Source organism: Microcebus murinus, chromosome 9, assembly GCF_040939455.1.
Source record: "Microcebus murinus isolate Inina chromosome 9, M.murinus_Inina_mat1.0, whole genome shotgun sequence".
Lineage (NCBI taxonomy): Eukaryota > Metazoa > Chordata > Mammalia > Primates > Cheirogaleidae > Microcebus > Microcebus murinus.
The window spans coordinates 47954403-47979060 of NC_134112.1; the positions used below are offsets into that span (position 1 = coordinate 47954403).

Consider the following 24658-nt stretch of genomic DNA (forward strand, 5'->3'; position numbering starts at 1 on the left):
GAGAGTTCATCAAAACAAGCAATGCTAAAGAGAAAAAATACTTTCAAATGGAATATAATATTTAAAGACTTGTGAATGTGGAAGCACATGATCAACAAACTTCTTTCCATATCCTCTGAGAGAAGTCTGAAGTAATGGAAATGTATACATTAATGAGCTATATTATGGAAATGAGCTATAATGGAAATGTATACCTATGTGCTATACTGGCTAGTCACATCAAAGCTGTGCTATCCGAAACAATCACAAAAATCCCTGGTAGCGTTTGTATACTATATTACTTAAACTGATTTCCCTTCTGGAGCCTCATGTTTGTCTTGGAAAACATGCAAACAAAGGGGTCGCATGCAAGATCCATCTTGAACTGGAGAAAGGGGGCTTGAAGCCCAGGAGGGTATTTCCCTATTCCTAATGGGTATCCCCAAGCTGCACATTTGCATCCCACAATTAAAATGGCATGTAACACTTCTAATCACTGTCTCCATTTCATCATTCTTTAGGGTGACTTCTTTTCAGTCTGGGTTTTAAAGCATCTCTAGGAAAGAGTGTACTGTTTAATTAGCTGGCCTTGCTTCCTTTGTGGGACAGAAATTGTTATAAGTAGATCAGCAGATGATGCCGCGGTTGCCATAGACATGTTCTAAACAACTAAATGCTGGCCCCGCATCATAACCAGAAAACCCACTACTCAGATCCCCTCCGGATGTCCAACACAACATGAATTGACAAGTGGAATTTCATTTTCTTTTATTGTTAATTCTCTACTTTCTAGATATGAAAGATTATTTTGCTATGACAAAAATAGGATGAAACGTTCAGAAGAAGCCTGGACAGGCGCTGACACTAGGTGTAAAATTTTCAAAAACATTCTTTAATGGCCCCATGAAATAACCATATTTCCTAAAATACAGAATGAGGAAAGGCTCTATAATATTCACAGGAATGCATAGTAGGAAATCATTATGAGCTAAATGAGAGCTCTAATGAAGAATATGGAGAAAATCAGGTGTCATTTGATTTTCTATCTGAACATTAGAAAGTCTCATTTAGGAACCAATTCTCAGCGCCATCTGTATGAGACAATCTTAATTTGGCATAACATTATTCTATCCGTTATACACCTGCTTGTTCTCTGGACTATGAAAGAAAAATAGCAACTTTTCAACCATAATAAACCTCATATCTTTTAAATTAGTATATCTATTGAAATGAAAAATAAAAATCTGCTTTATGCCAATAGGATTTCTGATACTTCAGAGAATAAGGCAGGGAGTTCAAAATTACTTTGGTCATTTTCAATTATTCAAAAAAAATGGCAAATGTGTTTTTTCAGGGAACCTTCTAGAAAAGTCATTATGATAAAATGGAAATGGAAATACATTACATGAAAACACAGGAAGATTCAATCTCATCATGATAATAAGATTCAAACATCCACATTTCTGGATATCAGCTGAAGATAGCATCAATTAATCTTTTTTTCATGAACCTTAATTTTCATTCTCTCATGCTTATCAATGTTTAAAGAACACATGAAAACCCAAATAAAAAATGAAATTTAGACTGTTAAGGTCATTTAAAAAAATTCAATGGTCAGTCTGTAAATCACTGAGAATGATAAAATCTATATAAATTTTGTTTTCAACTCAACTGTGATAGCCCAAACCTGCTATAGTTCATAGTGAATGGTCTGTAAAGGGGGGAAAAATTACCCTTCCAAAAAATTCTAACCAGTTTCTAACATAGCAATTATCATGTTCTAGAAATTGGTTGCTATGCCTTTAATCATCATAAATATTTATAACAAGGCCAATATCCTCAGGCTTTTGATTCTGGTTTTAAATTGCCCTCTAATTAATTGCTAAAATTACCCATTTGTCAAAAATTGATATTATACTTAGAAACAAACCATTAGTTAATAGTGAATATTTATTTCAGAATACCATATTGATAACAGACACATTCTGTAGGCGATTAAAGTAGCAAAGTGATTCTAGAAATTTAGTTAACATTGACATTTTTTTATGAGTCTATTCCAGTGCTTACAAAGAATATACATCAAGAAAAACAAAAGTTTCACAGATGTTTTGCAGGGAATTAGCACAAAATTGCCTTAAAATATTCCATATTTTACTATGATCAGGAGCTATGATCTGCTCCAGTTGTTCTTTGTTCCTCTTTATTCTTCCATGATTCATTACCATTGTAATGTCTAAAATTCTACCCAAATCTAACTAAGGAGCAAGTGCTTCAATTCTTAAGTGCATGATATCCACATTTTTAGAATAAACAAGTACATATGCAATATAAACAAAGAAAAATGTGTACATTTTTAGCAAAAAAGATAAATGTTTGAAATGTTTCTATATGTTTTCATGTTGTACAGCAATGAAACTAAAAGTCAAAATTGCCAAATTTTGAAGCAAAAGAATTTGATTACTGTGCTTTCCTTTTGTTCACCATAATAAAAATTCAGTTATTTATTACATTGTGAACATTTGATGATCTGTGAAATATTTAGGCAAACATGCAGCTTCAGAGTTATTAAAAGGACATGCTCTTTTAAAGATAATAGCTTATCTCACCTGGTTTTCACATCTCCTTAAATTTATGCAGAACTATTACAGTTTCTTATTTTAACTCAACTATTTATGTAAAAAATTTTTTGTCATTTTCTTTTTCAACAATCTAAAATGATGGAAGGATCAACTGTTTTTTAAAATTAATATCTAGCATGGAATTATGAACAGCTGTTAATTTAGTAAATATTACTCTTATGTTCTTCATTTTGTATTCATAAATTTAAGTGACAATAAACATTACCACATGAAAAAAATATGTTAATACATCAAATAGAAATACCCTGGGGACATCTGTCCTTATGTCATAGTCAGAATTCTTTGAGAATAATTTCACCTGCAGTGCAGATGCCAAAAGTAACCCTGGAGGAGTTAGACAAACAGGGAGGAAAAGCCAGTGCATAATTAGGTGAGTGGCCTCCCATGGAAACCAACATGATAATAAGGGTAGTCTAATTCCAGGCACTACAATTCAGATGCCAAAACAGAAGGCATTACCAAACTGCATCTATTTCTTAACTTTCCATGTCCTCAGAGAAAGTATCACTATTATCTTCAATATAAAAATGACAAACCTATGTGAATGAGTGCTTATAAAGCCACAGATCATCAAGCTAATTACAGTAATTTAGTATTAATCATGTGCTATAGGGCAAAGAACACTGGACAAAGAGTCCAAAAGCCCTTTATCACAGTCCATCATTTCAATGATCCTGATGTTTATTTTCTATGAAATGTGGGGGTGGAATGGACCACTGCTCTGGGATGCTGGTACTACAATGGGTTTGCCTATAGCAGAATCACTTAAAGAGGTGTTTTTTGTTTGTTTTATTTTTAATTATATCAAAATTCAATGCTTAAATTACTATGATCATGTAAATGTCATTTACAGATGAGCCACAAAGTTTACTGTGAATTCCTTCCCTTCCCATGCCCACACAAAAATTTGTTTTTCCTGGTGCTCCTAATAAATCTAGTTCTTTTGTTTGTTGGTTTGTTTTCATTTTCTTTGTGTTTATAACTAACTCAACTCCAAACGCTATTCTCATCTTGTAAATCTACTAGAACATATTAGGCACTCTATCTAATAATTTTACTGTCTTTATGAAATCTCTCCTGGAGACTTCTGTATGGACAAACGGGTTACTTTCCCAGACTGATGCATAATTGTCATCCTAGGATTCTCTTCATCACTGCCCAGGGGCTTTCCTTCACCTCTCTTCTGAGGTGCACTCTGTTACCTCGTTTCTTTATTTTCTCTTCTTTGGTATATTATATTTCCTGAGTTTTAGTGGAGTACATCCTCAAGTAGCTTCCTGAGAAAGGATGTAAGATAGGCAAAAGTTTCAATTCCTTGCACACCTGAAAATAATTCTTTTATCCTCACACTGCCTTGATAGTTTGTATAGAATTCTGGGTAGGAAATACTTTCATGCCTGAATTTTCTGTTGTCCCACTGCCATTTCCCTTCCAGTGTTGCTGCTGAAAAGCCTAATGCCATTGTAACTCTTGAACTTGTGAGGTAAATCCTGTTTACTTTTTGTAAAATTTTTCTTTGAACAAGTGTTCTGAAATTTTGCTATAATGACCATTATTGTCAGTCTATTTTATTAAATTCTTCTAGGCATTAATCTAAAATTTCACATCCTTTACACATGAAAAAAGTATAGTTTAATGATTGTAACTTTAATGATTCCCTCCTCTCTTTTTCTCTCCAATTATTCAGATACTGAATCCCATGGACTGGGTCCCTAATTTTTGATACTGTCCCACTTTTCATCTTTGTACTTTTGCTCTGTTTTCTGGCAAATTTCTTCAAATTTATCTTCAATTATTTTATGGTCATTTTTAATTTGTTACATTTTTAATTTCCACGAGCTCTTTTTTTTACTAACTTCTGCTTCTTAAAAATAATACAGCATTCTTGTTTTATGGGTGCACTTTCTTTTACCTCTCAGAGATTATTAATGGTATATTTTTTAAAAGTTTCCTTCTTTATCTTACTCTATCCAATCAATGCAAGCAACTTTGCTTCATCCAAGTTACTTATTTGTTCACTGGGGTCTTCTCTGCAAAGTCATCTGGATTCCTGAGGTCTGTTCTCTTGGACTGACGAGATTCTTCATGGGGTACTCTTAAAATCTTCCACTTTGAGGCATGGCACCTGCTTTCTGAAACACCCCAGTCTTGGCCCTGTCTTGCACACTCTCCACTTTCCTTCCCCAACCTACCCAGCTCCCCTCTTATTCTGAGTCATGCCCCAGCCCCTGATGGAACAGTGAGGAGCAGTGGAGGCCAGCAGGCTGCAGGGCTGCGGAAGAGCAAAGGGCCAGAATCACTGGCAAGTGTACATGTCCTCCAAGCTACGCGGAGTTAGCTGTGCAGGGCCACAGGAACAGAAAGGGGACACTGTGGGTCATGGGAGGTGTCTAGGCTCTCGTCCCAGCGTCTGAACAGATGCCCACATTTCCTACTTGAAGAGACCTTTCTTCAGTAAAATTTCTTAGCGATACATAATATTTTTACATATGTATGGGGGAGATGTGGTATTTTGATAGTCATGCAATGTTAATGATCGAATCAGGTTACTAAGAATATCCATCACTTGAAACATTTTTGTTGGGAACATTTCATCCCTTTTAGTTATTTTGAAATATACAATGTACTGTTGTTAACTACAGTTGCCCTATTCTGCTGTCAAACACTAGAACTTATTCATTCTATCTGACTGTATGTTTGTACACATTAACCACGCTTTCTTCTTCCACCCACCCCTTCCCAGCCTCTGCTATCATTCTATTCTTTACCTCCACGAGATCAGCTTTTGTAGCTCCAATATACAAGTGAGAACATACAATATATCTTTCTTTTCTGTGTCTGGCTTATTTCACTTAACATAATGATCTCCAATTCCAACTATGCTGTTGCAAATGACAGGATTTCATTATTTTTCATGGATGAATAGTACTCCATTGTATACAAATACTATATTTTCTTTATCCATTCATCCATTGATGGACACTTAAGTTGATCCCATATCTTGGCTATTGTGAACAGTGCTGTGATACACATACAAGTGTAGGTATTTATATATATATATATAATGATGTCTTTTCCTCTGAGTAGACATCTAGTAGTGGTGCTGCCAGATGAAACGGTAGTTCTATTTTTAGTTTTTTGAGAAACCTCCACACTGATATCAGGATATCAGTCCGAACAACAGCATATAAGAGTTCCCTTTTTCCCACATCCTCCTGAGCATTTGTTATTTTTTATCTTTGTGATAATAGCTATTCTAACCGGGGTAAGATGCATCTCACTGTGGTTTTGACTTGAATTTCTCTGATAGTGATGTTGAGCATTTTCTTTTATATAACTGTTGACTATTTGTATGTCTTCTTTTGAGAAATGTCTATTTGGATCCTTTGCCCACTTTTTATTAGTAACAGGATTATTTGGGTTTTTTGCTATTGAGTTGTTTGAGTTCCTTTATACATTCTGGATATTCGTCTTTTGTCAGAGGAATAGTTGGAAAATATTTTCTCTTGTTCAATAGTGTATAGTGTTTCTTCTGCTGTGCAGAAGCTTTTTAGTTTAATATAGTTTCATTTGTCTATTTTTGTTTTTGTTGCCTGTGCTTTTGAGGTCTTAGCCATAAAATCTTTGCCTAGACCAATGTCCTGGAATGTTTCCCCTATTTTTGCTTTAGTAGTTTTATAGTTTTGGGTCTTACATTTAAGCAATTTTGTGTTGATTTTTGTACATGGTGAGAGACAAGAATGGTGAGAGACAAGAATGTCCCATTCTTCTGCATATGGATTTCCAGTTTTCCCAGCACCATTGACTGAAGAGGGTGTCCTTTCCTCAATGTAAGTTCTTGGTGCCTTTGTCAAAAATCAGTTGGCTGTAAATATGTAGGTTTATTTCTGAGTTCTATATTTTATTCCATTGATCTATATGTGTTTTTATACCAATATTATGCTGTATTAGGTGCTATAGTTTTGTAGTATATTTTATAGTCAGTGTGATGCCTCTAGCTTTGTTCTTTTTGCTCAGTATTGTTTTGGCTATCCAGGTTCTTCAGTGGTTCCAAATGAATTTTAAGATTGTTTTTCTATTTCTCTGAAGAATCTAATTGGTATTTTGATAGGAATTGCATTGAATCTATAGATTACTTTGGGTAGTTTGGTCATTTTAACAATATTAATTCTTTCGATTCATGATCTGGAATGTTCTTCCATTTGTTTGGGTCATCTTCAATATTTTTTCATCAGTTTTTTGTAATTACCTTATATAGGCCTTTTGCCTCCTTGGTTAAATTTTTTCCTGGGTATTTTTTATTTTATTTTTTGTAGTTATTGTAAATGAGATTGCTTTCTTGATTTCTTCTTCAGGTAGTTCATTATTGGTGTATAAAATGCAACTGGTTTTTGTATGTTGATTTTGTATCCTACAACTGTACTGAATTCATTTATCAGTTTTAAGAGGTTTTTGATGGAGTCTTTAGGTTTTTCTACATATAGGATTACGTCTTCTGTAAGGAAAGACAATCTGACCTCTTTTTTTCCAATTTGGATGCCTTTCATTTCTTTCTCTTGCCTGATTGCTCTGGCTACAAATTCCATTATTATGTTGACTTTTAAATTTGATATATATTTTTTTAAAGCTTCTCAGGTGACTTTATTGTGAAATACCATTTGAAGACCTCTTAGGTGATGACTGAAGTTTTCTTGTATCCTTAAAAGCTGCGGTCCCCAACTACCAGGCCACAGCTCAGTACTGGTCTGTGGCCTATTAGGAAATGGGCCGTGTATCACTGCCTGAGCTCCATACCACACCCCACACACAACATCCCACCCCCCACCCCTGAGATTCGTGAAAAAAATTGTCTTCCATGAAACCAGTCCCTGGTGCCAAAAAGGTTGGGGACCATTGCTTAAACATACCAAGAATTGAGACTGTCTAGGACATTTTGGAAAATTCTCAAGAAATCAAAGATTTCACTAGCTATGGGGAAAAGGACACCTATATATTAACATATTTTGCTACTTTTCAAACATGAAAAAAATGTAAGAGGTAAATCACATCACATTCTTTTAGAAACAAAACTGTAGTAGGGCATCAATCTGTGACCATGTTAAACTACTTCAAAGTGGAACATAATTTCTGCTGTATATAACTAATACTTAGGCTCACTGTAGGTGTCACATATAATTCTTGTGCCATTATTTCTATACTGACCACACATCTCATTCAACGTTACATTTCTCATCACATCCTAGGAGGCACCAACTCTTTCAGTAGTAAATCTTGTTTGTTGCTACAGTGCAAGCTGGACTTAGAATGAGTAGCAAACACTAAGCATTTGAAGTATGATGAATAGCCAGAGATGAAAGAAGCTTGGATAAGAGCTGCTGAAAAACAGCTTCAAGGAGTACAGCCTAGTTACTGAAAGACAGCAACCTGGAGACCCATATCCCCATGATCACTAGAAAACAAGGAAAAATAAAATGTAATGGAAGATGCAGAATGTACAGTAAAAATGGGACAAAAATCACGAATGACACTGGCCTAGGGACAGAGAAAATAATGATGCTTTGTGGGATGAGCCTTTTTTTTGGTTTGTTTCGCCAACAAAATTTTCCACTAACACTGGCCCATAACTAATGACACACAGAGGGGTGGGGAGAAAACTGAACAGGAATAATAAAAGTGCAGTGACGCCATGACTTCTTGAAAAGGTTCAGTTAGTTCTTTAATCTCAATCCTGTCACTAAACTTGAAATCCGGAAAGCCAAAGTTAGCTCAGAGGACCTGCTGACTCCACTGTGGTGGGTGGACTTCTGGGCTCCCCAAAGCCTCACCAGCTGCACTCTCTACAGATTCCCAAGGATGGAGTGGAAACAGGAAGGAGGATGTATTCTACTATTGATTTTGGACCCAATCAATCCTAAAAAGAGAATATTTGAATGTATAAATATAGAATTTGTTTTTCTGTTTTGTTTTTTTGAGTCAGGGTCTCACTCTATTGCATGGGGTAGAGAAATGCAGCAGCATCATAGCTCACTGCAACCTCAAATGCCTGGGCTCAAGGTAAGTAACCTTCCTGCCTCAGCCTCCTGAGTAGCTGGGGCTAAAGGCAAATACTACCAGGCCCAGCTAATTTTTCTATTTTTAGTAGAGATGGGGTCTTACTATACTGCGCAGGCTGGTCTCGAACTCCTGGCCTCAAGTGATCCTCCCGCCTAAGCCTCCCAAAGTGTTGGGATTACAGGTGTACCTGGCCCCAAATTTAAAATTTTAATGTAAAGTGAAATAAAATTATATTCATGTTATGATACTAATATTTAGAGTTGGACTTGAACATCGACAAGATTAGTAAAACAAGTATTTTCATCTGTTAAAATTTCTTCCCTAATCTAACTTCTAAAAAACTATGTGAACAGATACAGATTTTTAAGAAAAATGAATAATCAAAAAAATTTAAAGAAAGGAAATTTACTAGTAAAACAAAAACCACAATAAAAACAAGGTATAGGAAAAATCAACAAATACTAAAAGTACCACAATCATTCTATTATTTATTTAAAAACCAATGTTTTGTCAGAGTTCCTACAAGCTCCTACATTTTTAAATTGTACAATATAACTGGCCACCATAAAAACCCTCATTGTTAGTGTCACAGTATTCAAAAAACATCTATGACTTATTATGAAAAATAAAAATAACTCAATAGAAAAAATTGGAAATTATGTAAGAAGAGGCAACTTATAAAAGCAGAAATACAAATGCTCAGGAAACATCACTGTGTACCCCAAATTTGATCAATGCCACTAGCAGTCAAGCAAATGCCAAAGTAAAAGACATTACATTTTTTCTCATCATAAAGGCAAAAATTAAAATGACTGATTAGAGTCAACAATAGTGAGAGTACAGGAAAACAAATATTCCAGTCAAATTCATTAATACCGACATTGTGCTTTTGGTTTAATAAAGAAAATTCATTAACTAGATATCCAAGAGAAATAAAAGTATAAAAGTTTTATACTAACATTGGCTCTAGAATCATTTATAATAGCCACATTCTGGAAACAACCCTAAGAACCATGGATAAGGAATGTTTAAAAATATGGTTTAGTTCCTTATACATTCGGAATACTAATCTCCCCTGTTGAATGAGTAGTTTGTAAATATTTTCTCCCTTTCTATAGGTTTTCTTTTCATTTTATTGATTGTTTCCTTTGCTGTGCAGAAGCTTTTTACTTTGATGCAATCCCACGTTTATTTTGTTTTTACTGCTTATGCTTTTGGGGTCTTATTATGAAATCTTTTCCCAGACCAATGTCCTATTATATTTCTTCTATGTTTTCTTCAAGTAGTTTTATTGCTTTGGGTCTTGCACTTAGATCTTTGATCCATTTTGTGTTGATTTTTTAACAGAAATAAATAAATGATTTGAAAATGGGCAAAGGATCCAAACAGACATTTCTCAAAAGAAGACATACAAATGGCCAACAAATATATGAAAAATGTTCAATATCACTGATCACCAGGGAAATGCAAATCAAAACCATAATGAAATACATCTTATCCCAGTTAAAATGACTATTATCAAAAATGATAAAAAAAAATAAATGCTGGTGGGGATGCAGAGAAAAGGGAACTCTTATACACCATTGCTGGAAATACAAACTAGTACAGCCACTACGAACCACAGTATGAAGGTTTCTCATAATATTAAAAATAAACCTACTATATGATCTGGCAATCCCACTACTGAGAATTTATCCAAAGGAAAGGAAATAATATCAAAGAGACATCTGTACCTTGATGTTTATCGTAGCACTACTCACAATAGCCAAGATATGGAATCAACCTAAGTGTCCAACAACAGATGACTGGATAAAGAAAATGTGGTATCTATACACCATCAAAGACTACACAGCCATAGAAAATAATGAAATACTGCAATTTGTAGCAACATGGTTGGAAATGAAGGACATTATGTTAAATGAAATAAGCCAGCAACAGAAAGCTGAACACAGAATGTTCTCACTCATATGTAGAAGCTAAAAAAAGTTGATGCCATAGAAGTAAAAAGTAGAACAGAAGATACTAGAGGCTGGGAAGTGTACAGGAAACAGAGAGATACAGAGAGATTTGTTGCAGGATACAAAATTACAGCTAGATAGGAGGAATAACTGCTAGTGCTCTATACTGCAGAAGGATGAGCATAGTTAACATATTATATAGCTTCAAATGGTTAGAAGGGGAATACTGAATGCTGTTTCCAACACAAAGAAATAATAAATACCTGAGGTGATAGATACCCTAATTACCCTGAATTGATTAATTCACATTGTATTCCTATACCAAAACATCACATGTACCCTATAAAGATACACAACTACATGCATTCATAATAATTAAAAACAAAAAATAAAAAAATATCATGGTTTCATCATACTATGGAATAATATGCAGTTATTAGACAAACTGAGCTGAATAGCAATGTATTGATTTTAAAGAATATCTATGACACATTTTAAGTGAAAATAATATATATTATTTTAATAAAGGAAAAATAAATAAACACACAGAATACCACATGTGCATATCTATCTCTATAAGCAAAGGAAAAAGTACAAAAGAAAAAAACATGTCATGTTGCAAAGAGTGGTACAGATAATAAATGGGAAAAAATGGAGATGAACAATTTTACTTCAAATACATAGATAATAGTTGGTTCTCAGGATCATGAAAGATAGTCACTTGAATCACAAAATGTAAGCACGCCATTAAGCCATATCAGATACAACTTTGGCCTCTTCTAATTCTCTAATGTATGCCAAGAAAGACTTTCCTATTGTAAGCTTGAAATTTGGAGCAATGTGCCAAGATGGTTGCTAGGTCAAATTTTAGAAAAATTTAGTTCTTTTTACTTAGAGTAATCAAATTTCTAGTAAAAGAAATTAAAAAGAGCAATAGGAAGTAGAATCTACTTGTATGCACAAATGAAAAAATATGCACTGTGAACCCACCATAGCATTGTTCTAGATCAGAATGATGCTTTACATTAAAACCAGTTGGTATTTCAGGATGGGATCCAAGCTAGAGCTTAGACCCTTCTCTACTGAGAATAGCGTTTAAATATGATTCCAGTGGTTCTCGCTCATTAGCAAATGTTTCTCTATGGAAAATAAAATAAGATAACATCTAAACAATAATATTCCAGTGAAAATATCTAAATGTTAAAACATGGTTTCCAACAACTAAATTAACGCAATAACCATAGTTCACTTCAATATTACTTCTCTTTACCCAAATATTTTTTTAAATTTAAAAATGCTATGGTAGATATGTTAGATTTCAGCTCAAAAAAACGCACATCAAGAATGCCAACCCTTTGCTTAAAAAGATCTTTTCCTACCTTCACATTATCTGGATGCAGCCCCCCAGGGTGCTTGTCCATGTACTGACATAAATCAGTGTGCTAGAAGAAAAAAGGGAAAATGTATTAATATCCCTCTGGCTATAACATGATAAATCAATATTTTTCTACTTCAAAGTCACCATTACCTTCTAAGCAAAGCAAAAACAAGACAAGTGGATGGATTTTTTAGTGTATCTAGTTATATGTTTCTCTACTCCCGATTTTTACCAAATTGAATCATCATTTTTACCTCTAGGCTCTGTTTAATGTTAAATGTATCTGTGTATTAAAAAAAAATACATGTCCATAATTTGTTAAGTGTCTGATTTCCTCTTCATTGAATATACATACATATACCTTAACTAAAAAAGATACACACAATGAACCAATCCAATTACAATTTCAATTATCTTATATTTTCCAAGGGTAAATGCAAGTTACGATTATTTATTTCATATGAAATGAAAATACTATAAAAAGATTATGCTAGTAAAAATAATCTTTAGACTTATTTTTCATATCTATATTCACAAAAAATAATTTTCAGACTCTCAGAACTGAATATATGAGTAAATAAAATTTAGAAATTAACAGAAATACATTCAAAATTATAAATTATTACAAATGCATCCACAAATAAGTTAAAAAGAATATTCCTAGATAACATCTTATGTTGTTATTCTTTTAAATATGCTGAACTCAATTTGCCCACAATAGTATATTTTTCCTAATGCTTTTTTTCTCTTTATATTATAAAGTACATAGACTTTTCAAAAAGCATATCCAGTTACTATTCACATTTTTCTTCTCCTACTAGAGTATACTATAACATTTATAACACTGAAACATTTAATCATTCTGTGAAAGCCAATGAACATGAGCATTTGTGCCCAAATATCAGACTTGAATTATTGAGGAATTACAAATTTTACATGTTCAAGAACCTTGCTATAGCCATTGTAACAACAGTTCAGATTCCATTTTTGCATTTTTATCACATGCCAGGTAGTAACTGCTCAGGACACACAGCAGAAATTAGCCTTCATTCATTAGTCACATACTTCTTGAGCACTTATTATGTTCCAGGCACTATATTAGTTATTAAGGACACAGAAGTGAATGAAACAGATGCTAATGAAAAAACAAGATATGCTAGTAATTACAGCTATGTATTATTTTAAGAATAGTACTGGGTAATACTCAAGGGCATAGGAAGGAGAACCTAACATGGTCTAGAGATTTGAGAAGGGCCTTTGGAAGAAATTACGTCTATGAAAGACACCAGTAGAGGATGAAGGAAGTTAGCCATATGAAGGGCAAAGGGAAAGAAAATAGGCTCTTAGATACATTCTGAGACAAAATTGTTTTTATCTTGGACCATACCCAAGGTGTCTAGCTTCTAAATCAATCAAACTCCATTAAGGCAGAAATCATGTTCTATTTGAAAATTATTGTCTCTCTGGTCCAGGCAAAATGTCAGACACAGAGAAAAAAATAACTAAATAAATACAAATGGAAACAGTTTTACATAATATAAGATAGCACATTTAAAACAAATCTAATATCATTATAATGAGTTTCATGGAGTTTTTCCTGAGTAACTCTATAAAAGTTTTATTTCGTACATTTAATGAAATGAAGAATAAATTTGGACCCTATGATGCCATTTTGTTACTTAATATTATTAACTTTCCCATTCTTTCAAATAGGAATAACACCACCCTCAGAGAAGAACAAAAACCAAAAACAAAACAAAAACCATGAAAACATTTTTTTTGAAGACAGTACACGAGAAAGTATTTTTTATTTATAATGTGATATATAAAAATGAGGTATTGCTTAAAATATTGTCCATTATATAATAAGACCTAAGAGGGTAAGAATTTATTTAACACATTAACTGCCATGTGAGTTGTATTTAACTCACACTAGTGTTGAACCCGTACCTCATGAAGCATATGTAACTCACACCTCTTTACCGTGGAAGCTGTGAGGACTAGTTTTCAAGTTGATTATAACTCACACAGAGAAAACAATTAAAAATAACAAATTTTTCATTAAATTAGAAAGGATCATTTTGTTTTACAAGTTTTTATTCTATTTTTGTAATAAAACATCATGGTCCCAAGGAAATTTTTTTTCTAGTGTGGCAGTCAATGTGTTAATTTGTTCAATGCTTCACACACAACAGACAAAATGGTCAATAGAAAGTACATCCAACCATATCAATAATCACATATCCACATGTGATATGTGGATTCTCATTAAAAACATAACTCTCATTAAAAACATAAAATTTCAGTTTACAAAACAAAGAAAATTGAATTCATACTGTTTCCCAAATACAAACTCAAAATAACAAACAAACAAGAAACAATACATAACAAAGCACCAAGATAGTCTGAAAATAATACTTTGTAATATATTTATATTATCTATGTTTTGTTATTTATAATGATAAATATCAATAAAAAGGAATCAGATACAGCACCATAAATCAAGCATAATAGAATTCAAGAAACATGTATATAATATAACATCTAGCAACAGGACACATAAATATAAAGCAAAAATTGATAAATATAAAATAAACTGAAAATTTCACAAAATCTTGAAGGGTTACCTCACTCTTCAAAAAATCAACAGATGGGATTGGCCAAAAAAGTAAGGCTATAAGGACTATGAATAAGACAAATGGTATGTTAGTTTTTGTGGGGGCGGTGTGTGTGTATATATAAATATATACATATATTATAATATAAATAAATTCACGATGCACATGCTTTTTGAACACAAATAGCCTGTACACAAAAGCTGACAATGGATTAGACAAAGAGAAAATCTCAAAAATTTCCAGAAAACAGAAATCATATTACACCCTTTCCTCTCAACTGAATAAAACTAACATCAAAGTATACCATATTTCATCAACTCTGCGACATACAATTCTGGAGAATATCACATGGAGGAAGGAACAAGAGGTCACACTTTGTACCCTAACATCCATGTTTGGCAAACTTCTACCTACATTAAAAACTGTTTCTCTTCCTTGCCTCTTTTTTAATGCACAGTACTGTGCCTAGAACTGCATTAGGTGTGCCTAAAATACAAATTTCATTACAATACATCTCTTCTTTCTTCATAACTTCTCTCCTTAGTTGTAGTCATTAGATTATGTGACCCTTATGATTTATACTGGTCCAGAAATACAGAACCAAACTTAAATGATCCCAGAAGGCCCTTCTTTGTCATTCCATTTTTCAAAGTCATTCTGGATATAAACATTGTAAACAGAAGACCCTATGGCACATGACCAACACATCACTCTCCCAGGATGACACACCGATAATCTCAGATCCATCTGTCTTGATCTCTGGCTGTTTCTCATTCTAATAACAAAAGGAACACTTATAGACTAGATCCCTGATAACTGCATAACAAAAAGATTATTATTCTCCAACCTCTACCATGGCCCTGAGCCAACAGCTCCTCTTTCCCTCACTGCACTATATGCCTCACCTCGTCTTCCCACACCTCCCCTCTTACCCACTCCACCAGCACTGCTGTGCTTCATCATGATGCCATCAGAAGCACTAATGTCTGACAGGGTTATACCCGAATGCCTGGGCACAGCACATCAACCTTCCGTGAAGTAGGTGGGTTTAAAGGAAGCTAGCTATCCAGTGTGGCTAGACTTCCAGACCAAGCAGAAGATGGAGGGAGAGCAGAAAGCCTCGATCCCCACACTAGACTACATTCCTTTCAAAATCAGGATCCTCTTTCCTCACTGTTGATTACCCATCAGGTAGCATTTATTTGCTTATTTACACAGGTGCAGGAATATTTATGTGGGAAGGAATACGAGGACAGTATCTGAAATCATAACCCCCCCCAGAGGCAAAAGAAGTGCTCTCTGTAAATGAGTTTGCAAGGTTTAGAATTTGGGTTTTCCCACATTGGTTTGATTTCTCTCTGTCTGGATCAATTTAGAAGGCAAGAGAGAAACAACAATTTGAAAAAAAAAAAGACAGGACGTGGAAAGACCACAGAAAATCGAAAAGACTTTTTACTCACAAGCACTTTCACACAGGTGAGTCTCAGTTGATTTCAACTACATGCAGACCCTAAGAACTACAATGACGAATATTAGTCATGTGCTGCACACAGGCATGAGGCTTAAAAAGAAAGACGTGAAAGAAAACTAGAGAGATAAATTATGTTTACAATGACAATTGTAAAACAGGCCTGAGTGGAGAACAATTCCTCAAATGGGGACCAGGACAAAGATGCCAGCCAAAGGAAAAGACGAGAAACAAGCTGGACTATGACATTCACCTTTTCATACTTTCCACTCTCCATCTCCTTACTCTTTTTAAAATCTGACCCTGGGTCAGGGGAAAGAAGCAATACCCTTCCACCTAAAGCCACTGGTAAGAAGGCTATCTGAAACTCAGAAAGCTTCATGGACTTGAAATTTTGCCCAGTTTCCAGGGCAGAAACAATTAAAGGTCAATTGTTAAGTAGACTTCACCACTCAGTATGTGCTTATGTTTCTCTTTATTTTGTCTAATTTATTATACATGAAGTGAGGTTTTCCATTTGTTGACTCTTCAAATGATCAAACCTCCTATTCACGAGATATCAAGTTCCTCAAAGTAATTCTGCTTTTGCATTAACATTGGCTTTCGGTCTGGACTTTTCTCATCAAGCAGGAATCCAATAAAGCCCCTTCCTGACAACATGTATTTGTTTCCATTCTTCTATAATGTTGAACATGGTGTCCACAATATTTGTCAGCTAATTTTGATGTTCTTCAGGAACACTGCCAAAACATGATATTGAAAATAGCATGGTCCTATTTTTTGCATCTAGGCTAAAAATAAGGACGCCATTCTGTGGAGATAACCAACAGAAATCCTCATTTTGAAATTATGTTAAACATAGCCTCTACATCCTTAACTTCTGTTTCATTTAATTTTCCATTGACAGTAAGAGGAAGAGTCAGTATATTCAAGCTCGGTGTAGTTTTTAATAACACTAAAAAAAGCTATCTCACAAGCATAGGAATATGGAAAGATTACAGAAGATAATTCCAAACCTCTTTATTCTTAAATAGGTACACTTATTTTATGCTTAAACCCCAAAATTCAGTCATACTGAATTTTATTTTGAAATTAAAAACTTGATTCACAAAACAAAAAAATTAAGTGGAAACATGATTTTAAAAGATGGGATTTTTAAGAACTAGTTGATAGCGTGTGAAAATTGGAAGCATAAAAATACAGAGCTTTTCTTTCCCTAATTGATCCTTGATAGGCCTATATCCAACTTTGATTCTAGATACCCCAATTTTCTCTAGGTAAACGACCCAGTATAAAGAACTGTTAGTACTCTTGATGGTATGAGATCATATCAAGAAATTCACAACTTTCAGAAGGAAAAGGGAAATAATTTCCCCTCTCCTGTGTGGTAGCCCATATGGTCCCAAAATTTATGATGATGACAGTAACTGTGAGTATGACCAAGGCAGCAAATGTGGCTGCCTTGACACTTAGTCTTAGTCTTCCACTGGCCAGTGTCACCTTCATTAACATTGTCCCATATCTGGGACACAACACACACCACACACATTCTTACTAAAACCACACTTAAGAGTAGTCATGAACTGTGGATTAAATCACTATCCTTTATTTTTAGTTCTATTTTACCTGTAGCTCATTGTAATTTATTGGAGAATTGTTACCACTGGAGGCAACTGAAGAAAACTTATAAAAGTTGAACCCTCCTTTCTTCTACAGCAATCAATGCCATTTTCCTGTAGGTATAATCTCTGTTTTAATCAGCCTACATTGATGTTAAGAATAAAAACATCAACCTACTGAGCAGTTAGGTTCGGCCTGCTCTCATATGCAGTCCACAAGATTAAACTGACTTTGAAATTGCACTTTTCCCTGTTCAGCTTCAAAGTATTTATCTAATTCACTCCCAAATAATTATTAATGAAATTACAATGTCATGAATTCCAACACATGGAACGCATTCATTAATAAGAAAAGATGGGGGAAAACCAACTTTAACCAATGTATCCTTTAGAACAAAATCACAGCATTCAGGATGTTTAATAGAGGAAGTTTGTAACCACTATGTATCAGAGAGGCCTATTTTTAAAACAATGATTACAAAATGAAACTTTGCAAATATTTTATCAAACATTATTTAGGCTTTATGCTAATGCATTAATATTTCCTATCATCTTTAATGACAAAAAACAAGACATTCATTAACTAGTACAAAAGTACTGTGTCTCCCCTTTGAAGTAGAGATTAAACTGCATAAGATATGGTATGACAACAGAGACCCCATGGTCTTCCATCCATTCCATCTATTCCACCCAAACACATGTTATTCTCAAATATTCCACTGTTCTTGCACAGACTTACTGGACATATTACAAAGTCTTTTTCTGGATTATTTTATTTTTACCAGGTTTTAAGCCAGTTAGGAAATGTTTTAAATTCTACCAATAAACCACACACATACTCCCTAAGGAGGGTAACGGTAGGTAACACATGCAGTAGTTTATGCTTCATAAAAATCCTCCCGTAGAAATCACAGTGCAATCGTTTATTCCTAATTAAATTAGCCATTTCTTTTTAATCATATTGTGTAATCTCCTTCTCCTTTTTGGTCATAATAACCTATATGTGTCTTAGCTGTCCCAGAATTCTGCCTAAATGGTTTCAGTTGTCATTTCTGAATCCAAAATGCATGGGCACCCTGGGGCTGACGACTGGAACAGGAAGCATTTCCAAACACATCCCCATCATGTAAAACCAGCAAGCTGAAAAATCTCTTCCATTAAAGCAAAAAACTTACTATGTGGCTTCTGGCAATGACATCATGGATAGACAGATTATATAGCTCTGCCCAGGCAGTGAGGCTGCTGCAAACCATTCTTCTCTGATAAAAGGAAGGCAGACATTCATGCTCCAAAATCTCAAACATCTTAAGTAGTTTCAATCTTGTAGGAGCTAATTCTTAAACCGAAACATATTTCTATATCCATATCTACATGTAATTTATTTACTTTTAAAACATATAGAAGGTCTAAATGACTTTCTTTTTTAAATTAAATAAATCCAATGTATATTTTTTGGGAAGTTTCAAAAAATGTGGGGAAATCTTCTGGAAGCATAACATTCTACTAATAAATAACCATATGCTATTCCAGCATTAAAAGATTGGGCAAAACGTGCTCTCTTCAAAAACCAGAGGAAAAGGCTACCCAGTATGATTTATATGCCCTTTGGCAAACCACTCACAAGCTTAAATCATATAACAAATTTTAACGGAGTCAAATAACCACTTTAAAAATGTGTTTATGCTATTTTGAAGCCAAGTCGGTTTTTTAGAGGAAAAATAAAAAGCCAACGGGTAAAAGAATGAAATGTTCTGATCATCAAACATCCTCAAAAATGTTTAAAAAAGGTTAACAAAGGAGTTCACACAAAATTTTTTGGACTCAAATCTTGAAACAAAAGAAAGAAAAAAGGAACTGGAATAGTTCTTAGGAATATCTTAACTCTGAAAACACTTTCTGGAACCACCCCACTAGAAATATGAACAATTCCAAAATTATAGGGTGAAAGTAACATGAACAAAAAGAGTTAGAAAGAGAGAACTAAAGAAAAGAAGAGAAAATATAAAGAGAGAGGGAAGATGGAAGGATCAAATGTGGCCATCCTGAAATAACATTTGCTGACTATAAAACTGAATAATAGAGCCTTTCTTAATGATCTTGGTTCTAAGAGGTAAGAGTAACATCCACAGAGGGAATGATCATACTAGATGTGTGGCTCAGAAAACTGTATGAACCATTCTGAATGAGCTTCAGATACGTGTTATGTTTAATTTTTAAAAAACAGTAATTCTGGACCACCAAAACGAAAACATGAAATAATCATAATTTGTTAATTTCATCACCCCGTATTTTTTGGCATACCAACAAAAAATGTTTATCTACTTTCAAGCTCATGTAATGAGGAAAGTATTGTAAAATGTATAAAGATGAATAAAAAAGTATTTGTAATTTAGGAGCTTACTGATGACTACAGGGAAAATAATGACGATCAAATAAAGTCAGTATATATTCTTCCTCTTAACTAAAATGGAACATTTATAACCTTGTACATAACATTTGTCCCAGTGGTAACAATTTTAGAAGGTTTTATGCCAAGAAAATACACAAGGCTATATTAGAAGCAATGTTGTTAAGATTTCACAATGCAAAGTACTGTGGAGTTCTTAAACATGGTCATGAATATCTGGTTATTTTATGGGGCAAGAGTTGTGGGCAACAGACTACATGATAGTACAAATCAAAAATCCCTTAAATTGGAGAAATTGTTTAAAAAATAAATTTATATTACAAATCTAGAGTTTATGTAAATTTTCCTGGCTGGTGGTAATACACAAAATATAGAATAACAAAGTTATCAGATCATGGCAAACAGTGAAGTATATGAAATATCTGTTTGCTACGTATGATGAAAGAAGCAATTTATATTGCTATTCTTGTGGCAAACCTGAAACATAAGTACTTTCAGGTAAGATTTCTGTAACTTAAATAAAATTTTATTTTTTTAATTATTTTAATATAGTACATAAAGGAGCAAAAGTAATTTCGGTTTCTCAAACTCAATGACTAAAGGGATCACACCAACATTATCTTTTAAAATTCAAGTTTTCACCTACAGAGTACGATACTCTGAAGCACAAGAAATTGAGGAAGAGAATACACTGTTAAGAATTCACAAAATTGTAAAACTTTTCCCTCAAGTATCTCTTAATAGCAAACAATAAAAAGACCTCAGATGACAGAGGGGGGGAGAAAAAACTCGTGAATTCTTGTATTCTGCCAAAAGCTAAAATGGAGTAGAAATTCCAAACTATTTGTCAGCATCTACGGCCAAAAGTCAAATTGCTGACCTGCCTGTCATAAAAAAATTTTTCCAAAGATCAAGTCTTCACTTTCTCTTCTTTTTTTCTACTAGCTTTGTTCAATCCATGGATAAAGAAAATGTACTAATCTCCTGTTGTACATGAGTATTAAATTAAAGATACCCTGGAAAAAAGAACTGTTTTATATTTTTCTTAATAATTAGACACTGCAAACTTTCAAAGATAATAACTTTCCCAGGAGCTTGGTATAATTGGCAAATATAGTTGATGTTTTGAATAAGAATTGTGAAACTTTAAGAAACAAAGACCAGTATCATTACTTCTCATTATATGTTTTAACCTTTTACGCCAAAATCTAGTTAGGCAGTCAGTGATTCAGAGCTAAAAATACCCCTTCATTCTCTTGACTTTGTGCGACTTGCCAGAAAAAGGGTACTTGAAAAAAAATTTTCAGAAAAAGATAAAATCCCACCTAGTCTGTCTGGGATGAATTCAGGTAATGCTTTTTGGATGCTGGGGCTGAAAATACCATCTCAAAGTCAGTCTTAGCAAAATTTAAAAAGGAGTTATAGGTGTTCAAATTTGAGTCAATTATCAAAAATAACTTCAGAAAATCGTACTTGAGAATTTGGGTAAAATATTTCTCAATATTTACTTCAAAACAAATTAGGAGGCTTGGCATGTAATTATCATAATCAATATATGAAGCTGGTAATAATGATTTCTATCACTATTAACATAGTGATAGAAAACACAGCAGAAACCATATATGGCAAGGAAGATGACCACATCTGTGCCTGACCCTTGGGTACTTATGACACAAAAACTTGTGATAAGCAAGATACCTTAGTGCCCTCATTGAGAAAAGGTGTATTTTTTAAAAGTTAAAAAGTCAGAATCAACAACTTAATAAAATATTTTGAAATTATCATTACTTGAATTTATTTTATTAAGAATTTAAAATTTATCCAAAATTTAAAATGGTATCAAAGATGAGCGTGGAATGTTTATGTTAATAGGAAGGGTGCATGAATTTCAAAATATGTATAAACATTGATGTATAACCTTAGTAAATGATTTGGAATGATAATAGCATTAATTTCTGTGAGTATAGAAGATTTAATAAAGTATGCAGTATATGAGTGTAGTATACACATAAAATACATACATATATAACACAGATAAAACATACAAGTATAAATCATAAAGAAGTCTTCAAAGATAATACACAGTAGCATTGACTCTCTGAGGTGACTGGATAGTAAAAAATTTGGGATACATCACTCAGGATAGGCCCAGTTTGCTGCAATAACAACTTTTGCTCACAATTCATTAGCCAAAGCAAGTCACATGGCCACAACCAACTTCAATAGGGAAAGGTGATATACTCTTCCTGCAGGGAGTGGAACACAAATATTTGAGAATAGTGATACAATCTTCCACATTTGGCAAACCCTACTCATCTTTTGTCTTCACTGATAATGCAGTAAGAATATTAAATACATATATATGTATATACTTGTATTGAATTTTAAAAGAACCCTTTGTCAAGAATTCAGTAACTTTAAAAGAATGTTACAATTTTATCAACTCACTCAATTACTTCTCATCTAAAGTTAACTTTTCTAGAAATTCTTGCTATACCATGTTAGCTTTTTCTTTCTGAACTCTGAAAAATCTGACTTTCTGGTATTAGTATAATGTCTTGTATACTAGGATACTTAAATCAGAACCCTTATTCTGACAGTGACTTTCCTAAAAGATAACAAATTTGTTTTAAACCATGTTTATAAATTAATCTTCATTAGTCTTTGGCGTAGGTTGGACTCTCTAGGTTGAAGATGAAGTACAGTATGTCTACTATGTAAAAGGAATAAGATGTTTATTAGTTGAAATGTAGGAGAAAGAGAAGGAAGCAAGACTGGACTCCCAAAGTCAATCTGCGATGCTGGCCAATAAATCCTCAGCCACCCTATCACCAGAGTTGCTCTATGTTGGGCAGAAATGACAGGACCTTTATACCTTCACATTTCACAGTCACCAGATACAGGATGCCTGGGGAGAGGTGTGACCTCATTCAGGATGAGTCTCTGCAGCTGAAACAGATGCTGGAGGGGTTGACAACTGGAGGAATTTTGCTGATATTATTTCCCATAGCTGGCAGCAAATTCTTCCTTAAAGGAGAATATAGCCACCATATCTCTATGTCTGCTACACTCTATAAGGGTGTTTTAATGAAAACCTTGATAAATGAGTCTATATCTGTCACCCACACACACACATGCACACACACGCACACACATTATACATTGTGTCCAATGTTTCTATTCTATGAAAATAACCATATCAAGTTAGCAAAGATTTATAGAGTGCCCACTGAAGTTGGTAATATGAAACACACAAAATGAGAAATCAGTCCCTGCTCTAAGGGAGTCTAGCTGCCCATTCATCTTATACAGATGACATGATGACAAACAAGAATGATCATGTTGCCCTTTGAACTCTTTAAAAGATACCACTCAGTTCATTGTATTTTTAGTCAGCTGAAATATGATTTAAAAAATGAAAACAGATCTCTAGACCTTTCTTTTTCTCTCTAATATACTATAATATTACTAATCAAAATCTCCCCATACCTCTTTCCTTCAGCATTGTTGAACTTTTATCTTTTGTTAGAGTCCGATAGCTTCCTTTAATATATTTCCTAAAATTCTAGCTTGGAGTACTCAATATTTTCTCTTTACTTGCTCCTTCTAACTTCTCTATCCTTTTCCTGTTAAGTAAAAAGGGCAATGAAAGAGAAAGGGAGAAAAGGGAATCAACCCATTCTTCCAAATATCCCTGACAATGGCTAAAACCAAGGTAATAACTGACATCTGAAGCTTTAAAACACAGATCATGTATTCACGAAAAAGGAAAACCCCCAAAAATGGAAAATTCTTACTTAGCAAATAGCTGCGATGACACATTAGTTTTTCAGTTCCCAAATTATGAAACAGAAATGAGACATGAGCATCTGTTGAGGATTTATAACTGGGCTTGGATGTGCCAGTGAGAAAGGAGTAAATTACTCACTTGAAGTTGGATGTTAGAACACTGAAGTTCATTTTCTAAGATGAGATCTCTAATAATACCTAGCAATCAAAACATAATGAAACTGCAAAATGAAAAATCTAGATATTCTTAATAATTAAAATTTAAATTTAAAATCAGAACCTTTTATCACTGTATACTTCCTTATGCATATACTTACATTGTAAAAATGTTCTTAATGATTTTAAAATAATATAAAATGTATGAGTGTATGTATACATGTAGCAACAACCCCAAAATCATCATAACAAATCATAACAAAAAAACAAAGTCAATACTAACCAGCCAATCAAGCAAAAATATTTTCCATCAAGACAACACATCCTAATAAAGCACATGCTAACTTCAGACACTGCTCCTGAGCCTATAATTTTATTGACAGGACAATAATCTCATAACAGTTAATTCAAATATTTTCACTCCCACTAACCTTGTCACATTTGATAAACTCTGACAATTGATAAACAGCAAAGACTTATATGCTTTACAAGCATTAATGTGAAAAAATTATCTAAGTACATAGTGGTTTACATAATGACAAGCTTTAGCATTTTTTCATATTTAAACTTATTAAGAATGGATGCGATTCCAA

General features: G+C 33.6%; 1 protein-coding gene across 6 annotated transcripts in view; it reads right to left on the reverse strand.

The window, feature by feature from the left end:
• The window catches only part of CDK14 (cyclin dependent kinase 14), a 542302-nt gene that overhangs the window by 269886 nt on the left and 247758 nt on the right, over positions 1–24658 (reverse strand). For all 6 annotated transcript variants that reach the window (XM_012779596.2, XM_012779601.2, XM_012779597.2 and 3 more), the window contains one exon: positions 12010–12072. In XM_012779596.2, coding sequence (XP_012635050.1) covers positions 12010–12072 — 63 coding nt within the window. The remainder of the gene's footprint in view (positions 1–12009; positions 12073–24658) is intronic.